Source organism: Rattus rattus, chromosome 11 (genome assembly GCF_011064425.1).
Source record: "Rattus rattus isolate New Zealand chromosome 11, Rrattus_CSIRO_v1, whole genome shotgun sequence".
Classification (NCBI taxonomy): domain Eukaryota; kingdom Metazoa; phylum Chordata; class Mammalia; order Rodentia; family Muridae; genus Rattus; species Rattus rattus.
In genome coordinates this window covers 72,184,580-72,203,909 of record NC_046164.1, presented here as the reverse complement: position 1 = coordinate 72,203,909, position 19,330 = coordinate 72,184,580, and the positions used below count along the sequence as shown (strand labels likewise).

Genomic DNA, 19,330 nt, shown 5'->3' with positions numbered 1-19,330 from the left:
TGAGGTCATCTTACCTGCCAGTCTCTCAAGTTCTTCATGGGGTGTGGATCCGAGGCTGCTGGATCTGCTCCCTGACCGGCTTGGGTTAGAGAACCACCTACTGAAGCGGCTGGCAGAGACTGATCCTTCTCCCAGAACATCTTCTATCATCTGATAAGAAAGATAAAAGGGCTACGGTGAAAAGGCCATGAAGGTTAAATGTTAAGCCATAGATTTTGAAACTTCCTTTGATACTGCTGACCTAAAACCATTTGGGGAGTGATGGTAGAGGCCATTAATTTCTAAGTTCTAGGCCATCTAAGGCTACACAGTGAGAACATGTCTCAAAACAAGATATCCAACCCTGGGGAAAAAGAGAAACACTAGGTGAAATTTAATCATAATTAGCCGCTCCATCCTTATTAAATTGAGATGAGTTCTCCTATGCAGTCAGACAGGCCTTGACATGATCACGTAGCTCCAGCCTGACTCAAACTCCTCTTGTCTCAGCATCCCAAGTGCTAAGATTATAGGTACACACTTCACATCCAGACTCTGAAATATATGTCTATTTTTATTTTGTGCACATGTGTGCATGTATGTGTGTGACATGTATATATGGACATTCCCGTGTGGGGGTATACACATGTGTTTGGGTGGGCATATGCTGTGTGCAAGTAGAGGTCACGAGGTAGATGCTGAGCATCTTATTATCCACTTTATAAATTGAAGCAAGGGTCTCTCAGTTGCGCCCACAGCTCACCAACAGAACTAGTTCAGTCACCTAACTTGCTCCAGGAAACCTGTCTCCACCTTCTATTACAGGAGGACCACCATTATCATGCTGCCCCAACACTTACTCGAGTTCAGAGATCTAAATTTCATTCAATCTTTACACTTGCATGGAAAGGGTTTTATCCACTGAGTCATTCTCTAATCCCTCCATCCACATTTGTAAATGTGTTGTAACACTCACCGAAGCCAAGCATGGCACCTTATCAAGGTTAAAGAATTCATTAAAGTCAAATTCTCCTGGGGACTGCTCAGGTAGGATGACATCCCTTGGAACTTCCTGATCAGCTGAGGGCTCCTGGGCCAGAATGACTTCCACCTCGTCCTCTTCAGCCACCCCTCCATTGCACTCCACTATGCCTGAAAACAAAACCAAGACAGAAACCACCTGATCAAGGACACAGTCCAGTCTTACTCTGCACCTGTAGCCATCAACACACACGCAGAAGTCAAACATGACTGTAAAGACTTCTTGTGTAGGTACGGCACCGCTTATGATGAATCATTTAGTCCCAGTCTCTGAGAACTGGAAGAGAAAAAAGTCCTTGTGAACCACACAGAATATTAACAGAGCAGGAAAAGGACTGTGGCCTCACTTCTCAATAAGCCAAGTTTTCTAATACAGTGGGTTTTCTTAAAAGAAAAAAAAAAAGAAGAACCTAGTTAGGGATGTGTGTGTGTTTGCAGTATGGCATTATGTGCACAGGTCTCTGGAAGGCCAGAGAACAGGGCATTGGCTCCCTCTGGGGAAGTTAGTAACACACACGTGGTTTTGAGCTGCTTAATGTGGGTACTAAGAATTGAATTTAAGTCTCTGAAGCCAAATTATTTGGCTCTGTGTTTATGCATGCATCTGGTACCACTGAACATGGGCAATTTTTACTTGTCTACAAGGTCTATTACCAATGTAAGGTCTGACTGTTACCCCTTCTAGGAAAACTACCCTACCTTTAAAAAAAAAAAGACCTGGAGTTGGGGATTTAGCTCAGTGGTAGAGCGCTTGCCTAGCAAGCGCAAGGCCCTGGGTTCGGTCCCCAGCTCCTAAAAATAGAAAAAAGACCTTATTAAGCACATTGATCTCCCCAGTACATTAATGGCTGCCCTTTATAAAATACTGCTATTTATTACAGCATTCAATAGTGAGACAGACTTTTGCAGACTGATAACCTGCTCTAATCAGCTCTGTCTTACTCTTCAAGGCCAGGAATATCTGAAATTCAGTAATGTCCTCTTCTTTTAATTTTAGGCAAAGTATGATGTAAACAGAAGAAACCAAAACAAAACAAAAACTCTGAAAACCACTTATTTGCAAGTGCTTAAACACAATAGTAAGCATGTGCCTGTAAATGCACACACACACACACACACACACACACACACACACACACACACACACACCCATTTAGAGACATGGCTCAGTGGCTAAGAGCACATACTGCTCATCCAGAGGATCCTGAGTGCAGATTCTAGCACCTATATCAGGAATCATAACTGCTCCTAAATCATGGGGCACATCGGGGCCTCCTAGCACATATGTGTACATATACAAATAAATAAAAAGTAGAAAAACCCTAACCAAACACAAACCATGAATGAACCCCATCAGTTCAATTCCCTTCCACGGCATAACACTGAGCCTACTAACATATGCCTGTAATTCCAGAAATCAGGCAGAGGAAGGAAAACCAGAAGATCAAAGTTACCCTTGATTGCATTTCCAAGTCAGATCCTATGTCAAAACAAAACAAAACAAACAACAACAAAACAAAAGCCAGGGACTGGAGAGATGGCTCAGTGGTTAAGAGCACTGACTCCTCTTCTTCCAGAGGTCCTGAGTTCAATCCCCAGCAACCACTTGGTGGCTCACAACCACCTGTAATGAGATTTGATGCCCTCTTCTGGTGTCTGACAACAGCAATAGTGTACTCATACACATAAAATAAATAAATCTTAAAAACAAAACAAAATAAAAAAAAGCAAACCCCAAACCAACAGAAAACCAATCAAGGACTAAGGACAGGTCTCAGGGGCATAGCATTTGCTTTACGAGTTCCAGGATCTGGGCTCTATCTCCAGAACAGCAGTAACAGGAAAGCAACTGAAGAGAAAGGCTGCTGGGCTGGGATGTAGATCAGACTAGCGTCTGCCCAGTATACATGCAGTCTCCGAGTTGAATACCTTCCGCAATAAACACACAAACAGTTTAAAACACAAAAACCAATAATGGCCTTGGTGACAAATCTATAAGCCCAGTACTAAAGATTATGGTGCAGTACTGTGCGAGGCCACCCACAGCTACACACTGGGTTTGGTGCCAGTCTGGGTTACATGAAGCCTTGTCCCAGAACAAAATCCTACATAAATGGCTGACATTGGAATTTTATCTCAGTCACAGAAAACATTATTTTCTACAGAAGCTTAGTCTCTGACATGAGTTAAATAGCCACACTGGCTGATGCTGTTTCATTCTGAGACAATGGCATCTCTCAAAGGCACTTGAGCAGCATCTCCCAGCAGGGTGGTGTTGGCACTCGCCTTTAATCCTAGCACTTAGGTGGCAGAAGCAGGTAGATCTCTAAGGCTGAGGCCAGCCTGGTCTACAGAATTAGTTACAGAATAGCCCAGGCTACAAAGAAACCCTGTCTCAAACAACAACAACCCCAGAATCTCCCAAGTTACATATGAATTCCCTGAACCAGAAGAATATGTGCCCACATTTAAAAACAAACACAAAAAGCCTACTGCACTGAAAATGTACAAAAACAAACAGAGAAAACAGAAGAGAACTGCAATGTCTCCCTTAGTTTCACTTTTAAATATACTTCATTAGCTTATGTCCACATTTGTTTTAGGGTCTGTGGAAACTGACACTAATTATCATTAAGTGTTTTCCCATCTCTTAATACCTGCCAAGGGGTTGGGGATTTAGCTCAGTGGTAGAGCGCTTGCCTAGAAAGCAAAAGGCCCTGGGTTCGGTCCCCAGCTCCGAAAAAAAGAAAAAAGAAAAAAAAAAAAAAATACCTGCCAAAACATACACAAGCTTTCAATTATACTTGAAATAAGTACCCAGGAGAGCCTACGTTCTTTTCTTTTACGAAATTTATTTTTTTGTACACTGATGTTTTACCTGCACGTATGCCTGTATGTAGGTGTTGAAACCCTGGAACTAGAGTTACAGTTATAAGCTATCATGTGGGTGGTAGAAATTAAACCCAGATCTTAACCACTGAACCATCTCTCCAGCCCCAAGTCTAAGTCTTGTACACAGTGCTCTGCCTCCATGTATGCCCGTATGCCAGAAGAAGGCACCAGATCTCATTACAGATGGTTGAGTCACCATCTGGTTGTCAGGATTTGAATTCAGGACCTCTGGAAGAGCAGTCAGTGCTCTTGACGTCTAAGCCGTCTCTCCAACCCCCAAGTCTGAGCTCTTATGATTATATTTCTTTTTTTAAATCTTATTTATTTTATATGTATGAGTACACTGTCACTGTCTTCAGACATACCAGAAGAGAGCATTGGATCTCATTACAGATGGTTGTGAGCCACCATGTGGTTGCTGGGTTTGAACTCAGGACCTCGGGAAGAGCAGTCAGTGCTCTTAACCACTGAGCCATCTCTCCAGCCCATGAGTATATTTCTTAATCATGATAAAAGTATACCTAAAGTATTTGGCAGGCAATGTCTTTACAAACAGACCCCAAAAATAAAATAAAGCCAGAACACTAAAAACTTACCTTTCACAATCTGGTACCCATCACCAACTGTGCAATTAAAGCAATCATCATGTCATTACTTCAAAACAAGTTCAAAATTGGTACTGACCTTCCCTCACAGAGGCAGTCCGTCGCCTTGTTCGTTTTCTCCCTTTGTGATCCTCCTCTAGAATCTTATCATCAAAGCCAGTCAGCTCTATGGTTTCAGACTGACTGGTGGGTCCAGCTGAAAACCATTCTGGTTCTTCCTCAGTGTATGAATCGTTTCTTCTACGCTCACCGAAGACACGTTTACTATCTCCAAACTCCCTCTGAAAAAGTACAGAAGCAAGACTGAATGACTACAGGGTTCTAATGTGAGCACTGTAACCAGTCTTAATGAACTGACAGAAGTCTAAATGCGGACGCTGTGCTGCGAGTCTGAGTGCACCACCACGGCTGCACTGCCATCTGAGTTCTCCTTGTTTACTGTGAGTGGTGGGCTGTGATTCCCCAGCTTCTCAAAGTAATTGAGGGTTGGGGTGGGGTTAGGAGGATGCCACTCAGACTAGGCTAGGGCATTTGCTGACAAGTGTGTGGCCCCAGGTTTCATTTTGTACCACTGTAAGAGCAACAACAGAGAAACACAGTACAAAGGAGGTGAGCATCAAATTTCCAAGCACTTGGGGCTGGAGAGGTGGCTCAGAGGAAGGAGTACTGGCTGCTCTTCCAGGTCCTGAGTTCAATTCTCAGCAACCACATGGTGGCTCATAAAGATCTATAATGACATCTGATGTCCTCTTCAGGCAGAGAGACTACTGTATATATACTAAATAAATAAATCTTTTTAAAGATTGAGAACCAAGGGGGTTAGAGGACAAACCCTGAAACGCTTGTCCTTGTAGTCCCTCTCCCTGTCTCGGTCTCTCAAGTCTCGTAGGTCCTTATCGCTAAGACGGTGATCCTTCTCAAAGGCCCGGGCAGAAATTATCCTTCCACTGCCAATTCTTCGTCCACCAAGCAGGCGAAGCCCATCACTGTCTTTCTCCAATGGACTGCCAGAGCGCCGGGAGCTAACAGCAGCTGTTACATGGCAGCCACCGCCAAAACTTCGTCTCTGTGGGCTGAGAACAACATCTAAGTCATCTTCTTTCACTCGCTCTCGTGGATCTGAAAAGATGCCGGAAAGAGAAAGGTAAGCAAACCAACATCTTAGATACCCTGTCCTCGGCTGGCAACTGGGCTTACCCACAGATTCAGGGTACACGAACCTTATAGTGTGTGTATGTGTATGCTATGGCCCCTGTGTGGAGGATCTCTGTGGGGACGGGCTCTTTCCTTCTACCACGTCAGTCTTTAAAGACTAAACTCAGGTGGTCAGGCTTGGCAATGAGATGGCTCTGTAGAGCTATTTTTTTTACATTAAAATTTGAAATATTTTTCTTCAGAGAAACAAGTGTATTTCATAATAAATGAATTCTATGATTAATCTACTTTTTGCACAAGATTTGAATAATTTATTTTTTGCAAAGTGTTTTTGAGGCACAGCAACAAGAGTGTTATCCAGTAAGAAGGCCTGGTAAGCAAAATTGGTTTAAAGTTTAAAACTGTTCTTTCGTGGCTGGAAAGATGGCTCAGTGGTTAAGAACACTGGATGCTGTTCCAGAGGTCCTGAGTTCAATGGAATCTGATGCCCTCTTCTGGCACGTACTGTGTGTGTGTGTGTGTGTGTGTGTGTGTGTGTGTGTGTGTGTGTGTGTACAGAACACCAATACATTAAAAAAAAAAAGAGAGAGAGAGAGAATTAGATACGTACTGTGTGTGTGTGTGTGTGTGTGTGTGTGTGTGTGTGTGTGTGTGTGTGTGTGTGTACAGAACACCAATACATTAAAAAAAAGAGAGAAAGAGAGAGAGAGAATTAGACACTATTTAGAAATTCAAGGGCGGTTAAGAGCACTGGCTGCTCTTCCAGAAGTCCTGAGTTCAATTCCCAGCACCACGTAGCCGCTCACAATTATCTATAACTGCAGTCAATGGGATCCTGCTTCAACCTCCTGGGTGCTCAGATTAGAGTCTTGAACTACCATGCCCAATTTATTCAGTGCTAGAAATTAAAATGAGGGCTTCATTATGCACAGTAGATGAGGTGACTTGAATATGCTCGGTCCAGGGAGTGGCACTACTTGGATGTGTGGCCTTGTTGGAGGAAGTGTGCCACTGTGTGTGGCTTTAAGACTCTCCTCCTAACCACATGGGATCCAGTCTTCTAATGGACTTCAGATGAAGATGTTTAACTCTCAGTTCTTCCTATACCATACCTGCCTGTATGCTGCCATGGCCCCACTTTGATGATAATGAACTGAATCTCTGAACCTATAAGCCAGCCCCAACTAAATGCTGTCCTTATAAGAGTTGCCACGGTCACTGTGTCTGTCCACAGCAGTAAAACCCTAACTAAGACAGGAGACGAGCACACTATAATCTATGCTATATACCCAGCTGTCTTAGTTTCCTTTCCTGGTGCTGTGATAAAAGGTACTGAACATCTTAAGGGACAAGAGACTTACTCTGGCTTGTAGTTCAAGGACAGAGTCCATAATGGCAGAAAATAGTCAAGGCAGCAACAGCTTCAAACAAATGGTCACATTTAATACACAAACAGGAAGCAGACATGGATAAATGTGTGCTCACTTTCTCCACATAATATTAATCCCCAGAGAACAGACCTACCCAGAGTTAAGACAGGCTTTCTTATATCAATTGGTTAACCTAATGAAGACAATCCCTCACAGGCAGGACCAAGGCTAAATAATTCCTGAGCATGTCCTGGATGCTTGCCTTCTAGGTGATTCCACAGGGATTAAGCTGTCAAACACTCTCACACCAGCAAGGACAATGGTACTTTATAATTCAAAAGCACAGAGCCTAACTTGCCACTGCTACAGGAACGATTTTACTCTGCTCATTATGAAAACTACAATTGGTGAATGAGCTTTCTGATGACATTTCTCTTTGATATGTAAAACTTTAGAGGCAGCCAGGAGCATGTTCTCCAAATCACACTACCATTAATAAATGATTGTGCACTTACCTGCTATTCTGCGCACCAGAGAAGGCCGATCGGATTCTGGCTCTTTCTTCAGACTTTCCACTGGTGAGCTGCGCCCTGAAGCTGGGTAAAGAGAGGCATGCCACTTCTCAGGGTCCCAGACACCATCACTACAGGTTAGAGGACAGCATCAGTTAGGGTTTGAAGATTATGTCTCGTAGGCCCTAACTTCTAAATTTCTTTAGATTACATGATAACCTTCATGGCTGCTTCAAAATAATTACCCTATTCAAGATGAAAGCAGAAACAGTTATTACTGGAGTACAGTTTGTTTGGGTAACACCAACAGGTAACACAAACAAACAGTCAGTACAGAAACCCCGGGCTCTGTATGAACTACAGTAATTTCCATACTAAGGTCTTTCCCAGTTCTGCAGAAGCAGCTTTAACTTTCTGACCAGGAGTACCTCCTAGAAAGTAGGGTGTATATTTTTCTAGAATTTTGTTTGTTTGTTTGTTATTTTGAGACAGAGTCTCACTATGTAGCCCTGGTGACTGGAACTTACTGTGTAGACCAGGCTGACCTCAGATTTATACTGATCCTTTTGTCCCTAACTCCTGAGTGCTGGACATGAGGCACCATACTGGGCTAGAATTTCAATGTGTAATCTCGTTTTTATCTTACATTAAGACAGCTCTTAAAATTTTCTTTTTTTCTGTTTATTGTGGATTAAACCCACTGGTGATCTACCTGCTTTATACCCTTAGCCAGGAACACTGCTTGAAAACGAAGTCAACAGTTCTCAAACTCTCACCACAGGGAGATACTCTCCACCGTCTGCTGTCTCTGTGAGGGATCCAACAAGTGCTTACACCCTCTGCTTCGCTTTTATCTGTAGCACTGTCACTAGGCACGATATCTAACTTAGCATAAAAGCTTGTATGTCTACTCATGATAACTCTATTTTGTGCAAAGAAAAAAGTTGTAATAATAAAATCTGAAGTATACAGATGCTTTATAATTTTAGTGAAAAAACAAGCAAGCCTATCTGAGACCCATGAAAATTCCTAGCCAATCAAAACAGCCACCATTGTGGTATTGTCACCATCAGGAGAATGTGATGACTTATCTAGATGCAACAGGCCTTCACAACAGCCTATATATAGGTTTTAAAAATCTGTCTAGACAGAAGATGTAGCTTAATGATAAAAACACTCACCTAACATGGGTAAGGCGTTGGGTTCCACCCCTAGCACTAGGGGTGAAGGTATGTGGTACAATGAACCAAGAAAATTAAACATGACACTTTATAAGTAAAATTAGAGGCCCACATGATATTTAAGAAATTACTGGGGTTGGGGATTTGGCTCAGTGGTAGAGCACTTGCCTAGCAAGCGCAAGGCCCTGGGTTCGGTCCCCAGCTCCGAAAAAAAAGAATTAAAAAAAAAAAAAAAAAAAAAAAAGGAAATTACTGAGACTGCCAGGCATGATGGCCCATACCTTCTTTCTCAGCCTTGGGAGGCAGAGGCAGGCAAGCAGATCTCTGTAGTCTGAGGCCAGTATGATTTACAGAGCCAATTCCAGGACAGCCAGGGCTATGTGAAAAAAATCTTGTCTTAAAAACAAAACAAACAAACAAACAAAAACCCCACAACAACAGCACAAAATAAATCACTAGAGTAACCTTAAGAAATATAATATAGGATTATTGTACATTTTCAGATAATTTTTAACTAGCATCTTCAAACCAAAGCCCTTTCACTGCTTTTTCTTAGAGAATCTAAAACACAATAAGGCTAATCTAATCTAAAAGGCTTTGTGCTAAAGGTCTCAGCCCTCTTTCAACCTCCCCGAAGCACAATCTTAAAGAAGTGCAGTAACAGCAAGAACCACAGGGTCTGGGGAAGAAACCCGGGCATGAAGACTCCTGGGTTTAAATCTGCTCTGTGACTATAACTGAGTCATTCTGTAGTTTAGTTTCAGTACTGGTTAGTTGACAGTCATGCTATTAACTCTTGACAAACTTTCCTCAGCCATAGTGCTACTAATATAACAACTTTCCAACAATGGAATTCTTTTCATTTAAATAAATTGTTCTTTACTTACTTTAAATTTTTAAAATTTTATTTTATATGTATGTACATATGAGCTCAAGTGTCCACATTAGCCAGGGGTGTCAGATGCCCCTGAAGCTGGAGTTGACAGGCTATTGTGATCCCCTTGGTCCACTGAAAAAGCAGATGCTTAACTGCTGAGCCATCACTCTGGTCCCAACAATGCAATTCCCAACAGTAACAGTCATACCTGTCATATTTTTCAGAGAGGCATGATGGCCTCTGTTTGGAGTATGGGCGTTCTTTTATATCCAAGAGCTCCTCCTAAAAAGAGAAATCACATGAAAAATTTGAACTACATTTCTCAGGCCACATGCTTCCAATTTATTTCTCTTTTGTGTGTCTACTTTATAAACACTTATATAAAACTTTTTGGGAGGGAAGGGAGGGAGAGATTTGAGACAAGTTCTCAAGACTGGCCTTGAATGTTCAGCTCCTGCTTCCTGAGTAATGAGATCACAGGTGTGGCTTTCACACAATTCTTACAATTTTGGACTTAACACTCCAAAACGACTACAGTTGGATCAGGGGATTTATAAGACGCTCAAACAAGATTATCTTTGTGACTGGGATTAAAGACATGTACCACTACACCTAACTCAACGGTCTTTAATTTATGAATAATATCCTTAATTATTTTGGTGCCCAAACAGTCCCAGATTTTGTCAGTGGGAACGTCAAGTGACTGTGTGTCCAACGTTTCAGGGAAGCAATCACTGCCTTCTGCGGAGTACAGCCAGGGTACAGCAGTACAACTAGAGCCCCTGCATTCATGGGCTGAGAAGCGTTTCAGGCCAGCCTAGGTTACATAGTGGGACCCAGTCCAAAAGTAATAAATAAATGGGCATCATTGCCTTTCTGGTTTATCTAGTGTCCACCTGACTCACTCTGGAGTCAGCCATTACTATGAGCAACTCTAGTTCCTTGAAGGGTGGAATGGTACTGGAAGTCAAGTCAAGGCCTAGGTTCTGGGTATACCCTCATTTGCTTGTAATTTTAAGTCCTTTCACCAGAATCACAAAGTACATCCATCTATATATGTATTCATAAACTATTTACACACATATCTGACTACATAAATATTAGCCACAAATGCTATTACCTCTTTCTTATTAGAACACAATCATTTATAGCAAACACATCACACTGCCATTCGTTAACTTTTTTATGAACACAGTGCTCCAAACGCTTTGCAGAACATAGTAGATTCCACTACTAAGTGACCTCTGCAAGGCACCTTCTCAGTTCTGAAAGACAATGAATGTTGCTTCTTAAATCTCAGGCTAAAAATGGAAGACAGCTTTGCTCTCCCAGCCCACAGTAATCACTGCACACAAGAACACCATGAATTCACAAAGTGTCTTATGTGTGAAGCCTCTAAAATGTTTTCAGGACAGCAAATTGCCCTATGACCATAAGATACTGTAGTCATAAAATCAGGTTATGTGGTAAGTGCAATCCTAGCACTCAGGAGGCAGAGACAGGATGAGTACAAAACAGCATGCTTACCTAGTGAGATCTGCCTCAAAACCGGATACTGAAACTAACCAAGCAGATGACAAACCGCCCATGGTGTCTTCCTACCTCTATCATGAAGGCATTTGGGTATACTTAGAATCCACTTATAACTTATTTTTTGTTTTGGTTTGCTTTTTTGAGACAGTGTCTTGTTGTGTAGCTTTGGGTGCCCCGAAACTCATGTAAACCAGGCTCACCTCCAACTCACAAAGACCCACTTACCTCTGGCTCCTGTGTAGGAGATTAAAAGCATTTCCCACCAGGCACAGGTTGAATTATTGTTGTCCACCCCCTTATTGTGCCCCACCCAGTTTCTCTGTATAACCCTTGTGGTCCTGCCTGGAACTCCATAGACCAGGCTGGTTTTGAACTCACAGAGATCTGCATGCCTCTGCCGTCTGAAGGCTGGGACTAAAGGCCTGTGCCACCACTGTCCATCCGGCAGACACTCTTTTTGAGATCTAGAGGTTATAGTTTTCTGGGTTTTGAGTACAGCTCAGAAGCAGAGCAGTTGCCTAACATTCATACACCCCAGTGTTCAATCCCTAGTACAAACACCCCCCCAAAATCAAAACCCCAAATTTCCAGTAGAAATGGAAAGGAATTGAGAAAATACAAAACAGCAATTTTCTGCTACTAGAATTCAAAGACTATTACTATCTTCCTCCCGCAATGCTGAACTAAGAATAAGAACCTACTGTGCTATTAAACCAAAGACAACACACCTCACACTTAAATACATATTGTCAATAAACCCAAAAACGAACAACAACAACAAAAGAATCAATAAAGGAGAGTTTGTTTGCAATGCTTTTCCTCAGGTGATAGAGAAGGTAGTAACAACCATGAACACACAAGAGAAAATGGATGTGGTGAGACATACTTGTAATCCACACACTGTGGAGGCTAGAAAGGAGGAGCATGCATTGGGAGCTATCTTGGGCTGTAAGATCTTGTATCAACAAACCACCACCACCACCACCAAACTCCAAAATACCTAAAAGCACACAAAAAACAAACACAAAACAAAAAAGTGCTTCCTCCCATAAACATAAAATTCAAATTAATAAATGGGGTTGGAGAGATGGCTCAGGGGTTAAAAGCATTGGCTGTTGTTCCAGAGGACCCCAGTTCAATTCCCAGCACCCACATGGCAGCTCACAGCTGTCTGTAACTCTGTGTCCAGTATCTCCAATTTCCTCACACAGACACACATGTAAGCAGAACACCCAATGTATATTTAAAGAAAATTAAAAGACAAAACACAAATTAATATAGGTTACAAAAAGCTTTACAAAAAAGTGAAATCGGGGTTGGGGATTTAGCTCAGTGGTAGAGCGCTTGCCTAGCAAGCACAAGGCTCTGGGTTCGGTCCCCAGCTCCAAAAAAAAGAAAAAACAAACAAAAACAAAAATGTGAAATCAGGGGACTGGTAAACAGCTCATTGGGTAAAGGCTAATTTCAATCCCTGGCACCTACAGAGTAAAAGGGGAACTGACTCCCATATAATCCTCTGTGGCTTCTATACACATATATGCAAGTATGAACTTTTTTTTTTTTAAAGAGAAAAAACAAGGAGCCAAAGAAGAAATCACAACTAAATGTAATACAGTATCCTTGAAACACTCAAGTTTGGTAATAATTTTTAAAAAATGTGTGGCTAGAGAAATGGCTCAGCAATTAAGAGCACTGATTGTTCTTACAGAGGTCCTGAGTTCAATTCCCAGCAACCTCATGATGGCTCACAACCATCTGTAATGGTATCCAATGCCCTCTTCTGGTGTGTCTGAAAACAGCTACAGTGGACTCACACATAAAACTAACAAATCTTTACAAAAAAAAAAAAGGGGGGGGGTTTGGGAATGAGATGGGGGGAAGCACTCAGAAGGCAAAGGTAGGTGGATCTCTGAGAGTTCAAGACTAGCCTGGTCTACAGAGTGAATTCCAGGACAGCCAATACTACACAGAGAAACGCTATCTCAAAAGGCAACAACAAAGAAAGTTAAATAAAGACTTCAACTACTAACAACATACTGGCATTGGCCGTTTAGTTACAACAAATGTACTATATATACTGAAATGCCGAAAAGCCAATAGAGTAAAGTAGCTGAAGGGCATATGGGAAGCCTCTATGTAAATGAAAATTAACTAAAGTTTTAATCAAAGGGCGGGGGCTGTAGCTCAGTTTTTGCTTGGCAAGCATGTGGGAAAACGAGATAGAAAATATAAAAATGGTGTGGCTGCTGTGGAATACATTTGCAATTCCTCAAAAAAGTTAAAGAACATCAAATAGTCCCACTCCTCAGTAGATACAAAAGAATAAGTAAAACGTCTACCCCAAAATGTACACACAGACCCTTACAGTGGCAGTTCACAATAGCGGAAAAATAAAAACCACCCACATGTCTACTAATGAGTACACAAAACATGGTATAGCCACCCAGGAAAACATTATTTAGCAATCAAAGGTCAAAATTATCACACACAGAATGGAATACAACAGAAAATTAGGTAACAGAAAAAAAGTTCAGAAGGAGCCTGCAGAACTGAAGAACATTATTCTAACTGAAGGAAGACAAAGTCTACAATTCCATATATACAAAGTGTTCTGACAGGAAAGTCTCTAGGAAGTGAGCAGAGAGGACAGTAACTGTAACCAGCAGAGTTAGTTTGGGGATGAAAGTGATCTGAAGTGCACAGTAATGACAGCTGTGCAACTGTGATTTCACTAGAAATAGCTGAATAGATTCTACACTTTAAATAAAAACAGTGGATTATAGCAAGTTTTAAAGTTTATTTAAAACAACCAGTTAGGGGCTAGCAAAATAACTCAGCTGGTGTGTTTGCCTTCTAAGCAAGAAGCCCAGAATCTACATGCTTTAAAAAAAAAAAAAAAAAAGAGGGGGGGCTAGAGAGGTGGCTCAGTGGTTAAGAGCACTGGTTGCTTTTCTAGAGGTCCTGAGTTCAATTCCCAGCAACCACCCGGTGGCTTACAACCATCTGTAATGGAATACCCCTGCCTGCGAGTATGTACTTACTATCTGTGTAGTGAATGTTCATTTTCAAAACAATGCTGATGGACCTCAGAGATTAAGAATTAATGCTGGGTAGGGGTTGGGGATTTAGCTCAGTGGTAGAGCGCTTGCCTAGCAAGAACAAGGCCCTGGGTTTGGTCCCCAGCTCCGGGAAAAAAAAAAAAAAAAAAAAAAAAGAATTAATGCTGGGGGCCTGGTGGTACACAACTTTAATCCTAACTCTCAGAGGCAGAGGCACGAAGATCTCTTGGAGTGTTTGAGACTATTCTGTTCTACACAGCTAGTTCCACAGTAGCCAGGGTTACACTATGAGACTGTGTCAGAAAAAAAAAAAAATAAACATACAAACAAGAAAAGTAGGACAGGGGTTGGGGATTTGGCTCAGTGGTAGAGAGCTTGCCTAGCAAGCGCAAGGCCCTGGGTTCGGTCCCCAGCTCCAAAAAAAAAAAAAAAAAAGAAAAGTAGGACAATGGTAGTGCACAAGTTTAATTCCAGCACCTGGGAAATAGAGGCCAGCCTGGTCTATAGAGGGAATTCTAGGACAGCCAGGGCTATACAGAGAAACCCTGTCTTAAAACAAACAAAACTGAATAATTAATGTTCTTGGGCTTGGGGTGTAACAGAACTCTTGCATGAGTGAGGCCTTGGGCTTTCATCCTCGATACCATGAAAGAAAAATAATGTAGCTGGGCATAGTTACACATTTTTGATCCCAACACTATGTATGTGAGTTCAAGCCAGCCTGGTCTATATAGACTGTCTCACAAGAACAACAATCCAAAAACAGAAGAAAGAGAAGTTAATGCTTTAAATTGAGTACGTTGTTCAAAATGTGGCTCAAAATCTACCTGGTGGGCAGAAGCCTTCATGCTAGATTTAGAGCTGAAGTGTACCACATTCAAGCAACATCCCAAAGCATATAAAAGACTATTAGCTAAGTCAGTACAGTGTACTCTCCCTTCCTTTCTCTAAAGCAGGGCCTTTGTAGGTCTGGCTGATCTTGAATTCAGAGATCACCTGCTTCTGCCTCCTGGATGTTGGGATTAAAACTATGCAGCTGGCAATCTCATCAAGCCTTAATATCAATTATTCCATGAAAAGAACCCCTTTACGGATATTTTCAAAGAAAACTCCATTTTGACTGAGGATACCCACTATGGTTGGAAATGCTTGCTCCTTCCGAGCATTTCGTCCAAATGTGAGAACACTCTTCTGTTGATTTTACAGACTGTAAACCAAACCTCTGAAATCATCCCATACATAGAAGAGGATTTAGTCCTTGACTTCTCACTGTTTGCACAGGTTACTAAAACTTGACCAGGCAGAAACAAGCTACTAATTAACTGCCCAAACCACACACACCCAGGGAGGCTGTGTCAGACTCCCTTAAAAACCTTGTCAAGCTTCCCAAAACAATCAATCTGGGAGATACTGACACACACTCTGGTAATCAGTGTAAAAGGAGACTGAAGTCAGTCTGGATAGCAATCCAAAGCAACAAAGGTTAAGCTCCTCATCCAAATACTTCTCTAAGAACCCCACAGAGAAGCAGCATTAGCATTCTGACATTACTGCAAAAATCACACATGTGACAACGCAGAAGGGGACAAAAAATGACTATTTTTGTAAAATGAATTTGACTCTTTTTGTTGTTGTTTGAGTCAGGGTCTCTATTATATAACACTGTGTGACCTGGAACTGTGGCCTCAAACTCATAGAGATCTACCAGCCTCTGACTCTAGAGGACTGGGATTAAAGGCATGTGCCACCACACAGTGGCACTGAGTTTGATTCTTTAACAGTAACAAGTTGTTTTGCTTTTTTTTTTTTTTCCAAGACAGGGTTTCCTGGTCTGCCTTTTTAAAATCAAGACTTTAGAGCATTAAGTTCAAAGCACTCTAGAAGTGACCTATGCACTTCCTAAAGAATGCCCTTGTCGGGGTTGGGGATTTAGCTCAGTGGTAGAGCGCTTGCCCAGGAAGGCGCAAGGCCCTGGGTTGGTCCCCAGCTCAAAAAAAAAAAAAAGAAAAGAAAAAAAAAAAAAAAAAAAAAAAAAAAGAATGCCCTTGTCCTAAAAATAGCCATTAGGTGGAGGTCCGGACACCTATGATCTCCTCTTCCAGTCCCTACCTTCCATGTGCCAATCAATTTTGGGCTGGGCCCTTCAGACTTCTTATGTTAATGATCTGATAATTCACTGGAACTGATCTCAAAGATAACATAGCTTTAAAAATAGGTACTAATGGGCTGGGGAGATGGCTCAGTGGTTAAGAGCACCGACTGCTCTTCCTGAGGTCCTGCGTTCAAATCCTAGCAACCACATGGTGGCTCACAACCATCTGTAATGAAATCTGATGCCCTCTTCTGGTGTGTCTGAAGACATCGACAGTGTACTCATAGAAAATAAATTAAAAAAAAAAAAAAAAAGGTAATAATGGAGGCTGGGAGACAGTTCATTGGACAGGAGTATTTGCTCTACAAACCCAAGGAACAGAGTTTAAATCCTCTGAATTCATCCAAAAATCAGAATATGGCTATATCCAGCATGGGGATGGAGCACAATGGATCTCATGAGTTTGCTAGCCAGCCAGGCTTGCCAAAAAATGAGCTTCTCATTCAGTGAGGGACTGGGTCAGGACAATAAAGCAGAGAGCACATGCATGCATGGGTGTCACTTCCTACACATTTACACAGGTACAACATACCCATCCAACACACACACAAAGAAAACAATGGGGTAAAAACACCTATGGCAGGCAATCAGGCCAAAGTCACAGATGAATCTAGCCAATTACTAAGGGGATGCCAGGAATAATTTTGTGGATGGTTAGCACCACACTGAGCCTTATCCACTCCAACCTAACAGTGGCTGATCTAACAGACTTTTCTAGTGAAGAATGCATAGGAAACTGTGAAAATGGTGCTAGGAAAACGAAAACAACAACAACAACAACAACAACATCATCATCAAACTTTGATTTTCTTTCGTTCAACCCCACGCACCCCCACCCATGCACCTGACCAATGCAATAAAAATAAACCTTGCCTTTTAAAGATTTATTTATTTATTATATAGAAGTACACTGTAGTTGTCTTCAGACACACCAGAAGAGGGCATCAGATCTCATTATGGATGGTTGTGAGCCACCATGTGGTTGCTGAGATTTGAACTCAGGACCTTTGGAAGAACAGTCAGTGCTCTTAACCGCTCAGCCATCTCTCCAGCCCAAACCTTGCCTTTTAAATAGTCAATATAACTGCTAAAAAGCGACATAAAGCTACAGAACAGTAAGCAGGTTCAAGGAAACCCCAAACATTAACATTACTTTTAGGACAATCTGCTTCTGTGTCAGGATGGAGATGGGCAGTACAGTACAGCTTAGGGGAAGAGGGCACACCTAGTAGGCGTTAGGCCATACAGGCTCCATTGCTGCTATTTAGAAAGCAGCTGCCTTGGTTCTAAAGCTGGCATTAAAATGAGACCCATCTTTTGAGTAGGGCTGTTTAATACATTATAAAGTTCTTACCAGAAATATGTACCGGACACTGGACCTGCACTTTCCTATTGAGTCACCATGAAAGCTCCTACAAGATCAGCAGTAGTATCTTCACTTTAGAGGAAAGGATTAAGATTAGGAGGCGCTAAGTGGGCCAGGATGCATGCCTTCTATCTCAGCATGGGCTGGCAGAAACAGGTTTGAGTTTTAGGCTAGCCTGGTCTATGGAGCAAGTACTAGGACAGTCAGGGCCACACAGAGAAACCCTGTCTTAGAGAGGGGGGTAGGGGGGTTGGGGATTTAGCTCAGTGGTAGAGCGCTTGCCTAGGAAGCACAAGGCCCTGGGTTCGATCCCCAGCTCCGATAAAAAGAAAAGGAAAAAAAAAAAAAAAAGAGAGGGGGGTAGGGAGGTGCATGCACTGAGTTTGACTTTATGCTGAAGGTCATAAGGTTAATGGTAAAGTAGTAATCCAGTCCATGAGTGGCAGGCAACAATCCTTAGCCCCTCCTCCTTTCTCTTCTCCAAAGCTTGCAAGAACAAGCTTTATCACCCCTTTCTGAGGCTGTGCCACTAGTTACCAGACTTGATCCTGTCTAGCAGGACCACTGGGAATCCTCATCAAACTCCCACATCCTCGGGCAGGTTGCCCATAAGCCTAGCATCCTATTACAGCAACTTTAAATTTCTTTGTGCAGTGACTGGCTTCTTATCTAGCCAAAGTTCCTATCATGATGGGCAAGTAGGAGAACATGCAGGGGGGTGGGAGGGGTCAAAGAATCTGAGTCCCAACTTTTCAAGATGAGCTAGACCCGGAGGGAGGAAACATCGGAATCCAGTACCTATGGCCTTGCCGGCCAGTTTAGAACTTCCAGTTACCTACGTACTGGTCAGCTGACATGTTAAGAATGGATGATGACATACCCTAACTATGCCTTTCTCAAAATAGGCATTCTTATTTTTATGCTAAATACATCACTGAAGTATCACCTGTTAGAGGCTACTACTCAACTCAGTTTATGAACAGTACATATAAAACTTGCCAAAAATGATTTTCATTATCAACCAATTCTTAATTTTTACCTAGAATTTATCTTACTCTTTTCTGAGGCTTACTTTCCTCCCCCACCCCCATCACCCCTCTCAGGACAGGGTCTCACTATGTAGCCCTGGCTGTCCGGGAACTCACTATGCCAACCAGGCTGTCCTCAAACTCGTCTGAGGACCTGCCCGTCTCTGCCTCTGAAAGCTCTGATTAAAGGCATGTGCCTCTGTACTCAGTTGCAAAACACAGCTTTTGTTCTTGGGACCACAGGTTAGCACAACACATCAGAGATTAAATATTAATGACTTAAGACCCTCACGATGACAGGAACACATGATTAACCCATTTAATGTATACCATCCTAACTGTCACAGAGGTTTAAGTGCTGGCATGAAGACACCATGTGAGTTTCAAAGATATACTTGGAAGCCAAGCAGAGGCCACTTTGAACCTCAGGGTATAGCTATCTATCTCAGTTATCTGACAGTACCATTTGCCAGTCTTCCACAGGACTGAGGCCTTATTACTCAAAGTTCTGTCATCTGACCAATCTCACAGGCAAAAAAAAAAAAAAAAAAAAAAGCCTTCAGGTCCACCCCTCAGATAT

At 42.1% G+C, this 19,330-nt stretch overlaps 1 protein-coding gene across 1 annotated transcript in view; it reads right to left on the bottom strand.

Annotated features, from left to right (window-relative positions):
* Eif4enif1 (eukaryotic translation initiation factor 4E nuclear import factor 1) overlaps window positions 1-19,330 on the bottom strand; it is a 39,916-nt gene that overhangs the window by 16,653 nt on the left and 3,933 nt on the right. The window contains exons 3-8 of the mRNA XM_032916114.1: window positions 9,821-9,894; window positions 7,558-7,685; window positions 5,350-5,636; window positions 4,597-4,798; window positions 956-1,131; window positions 15-150 (exon numbers count right to left, since the gene is read on the bottom strand). Of these exons, the coding sequence (XP_032772005.1) occupies window positions 15-150; window positions 956-1,131; window positions 4,597-4,798; window positions 5,350-5,636; window positions 7,558-7,685; window positions 9,821-9,894 (1,003 nt within the window). The remainder of the gene's footprint in view (window positions 1-14; window positions 151-955; window positions 1,132-4,596; window positions 4,799-5,349; window positions 5,637-7,557; window positions 7,686-9,820; window positions 9,895-19,330) is intronic.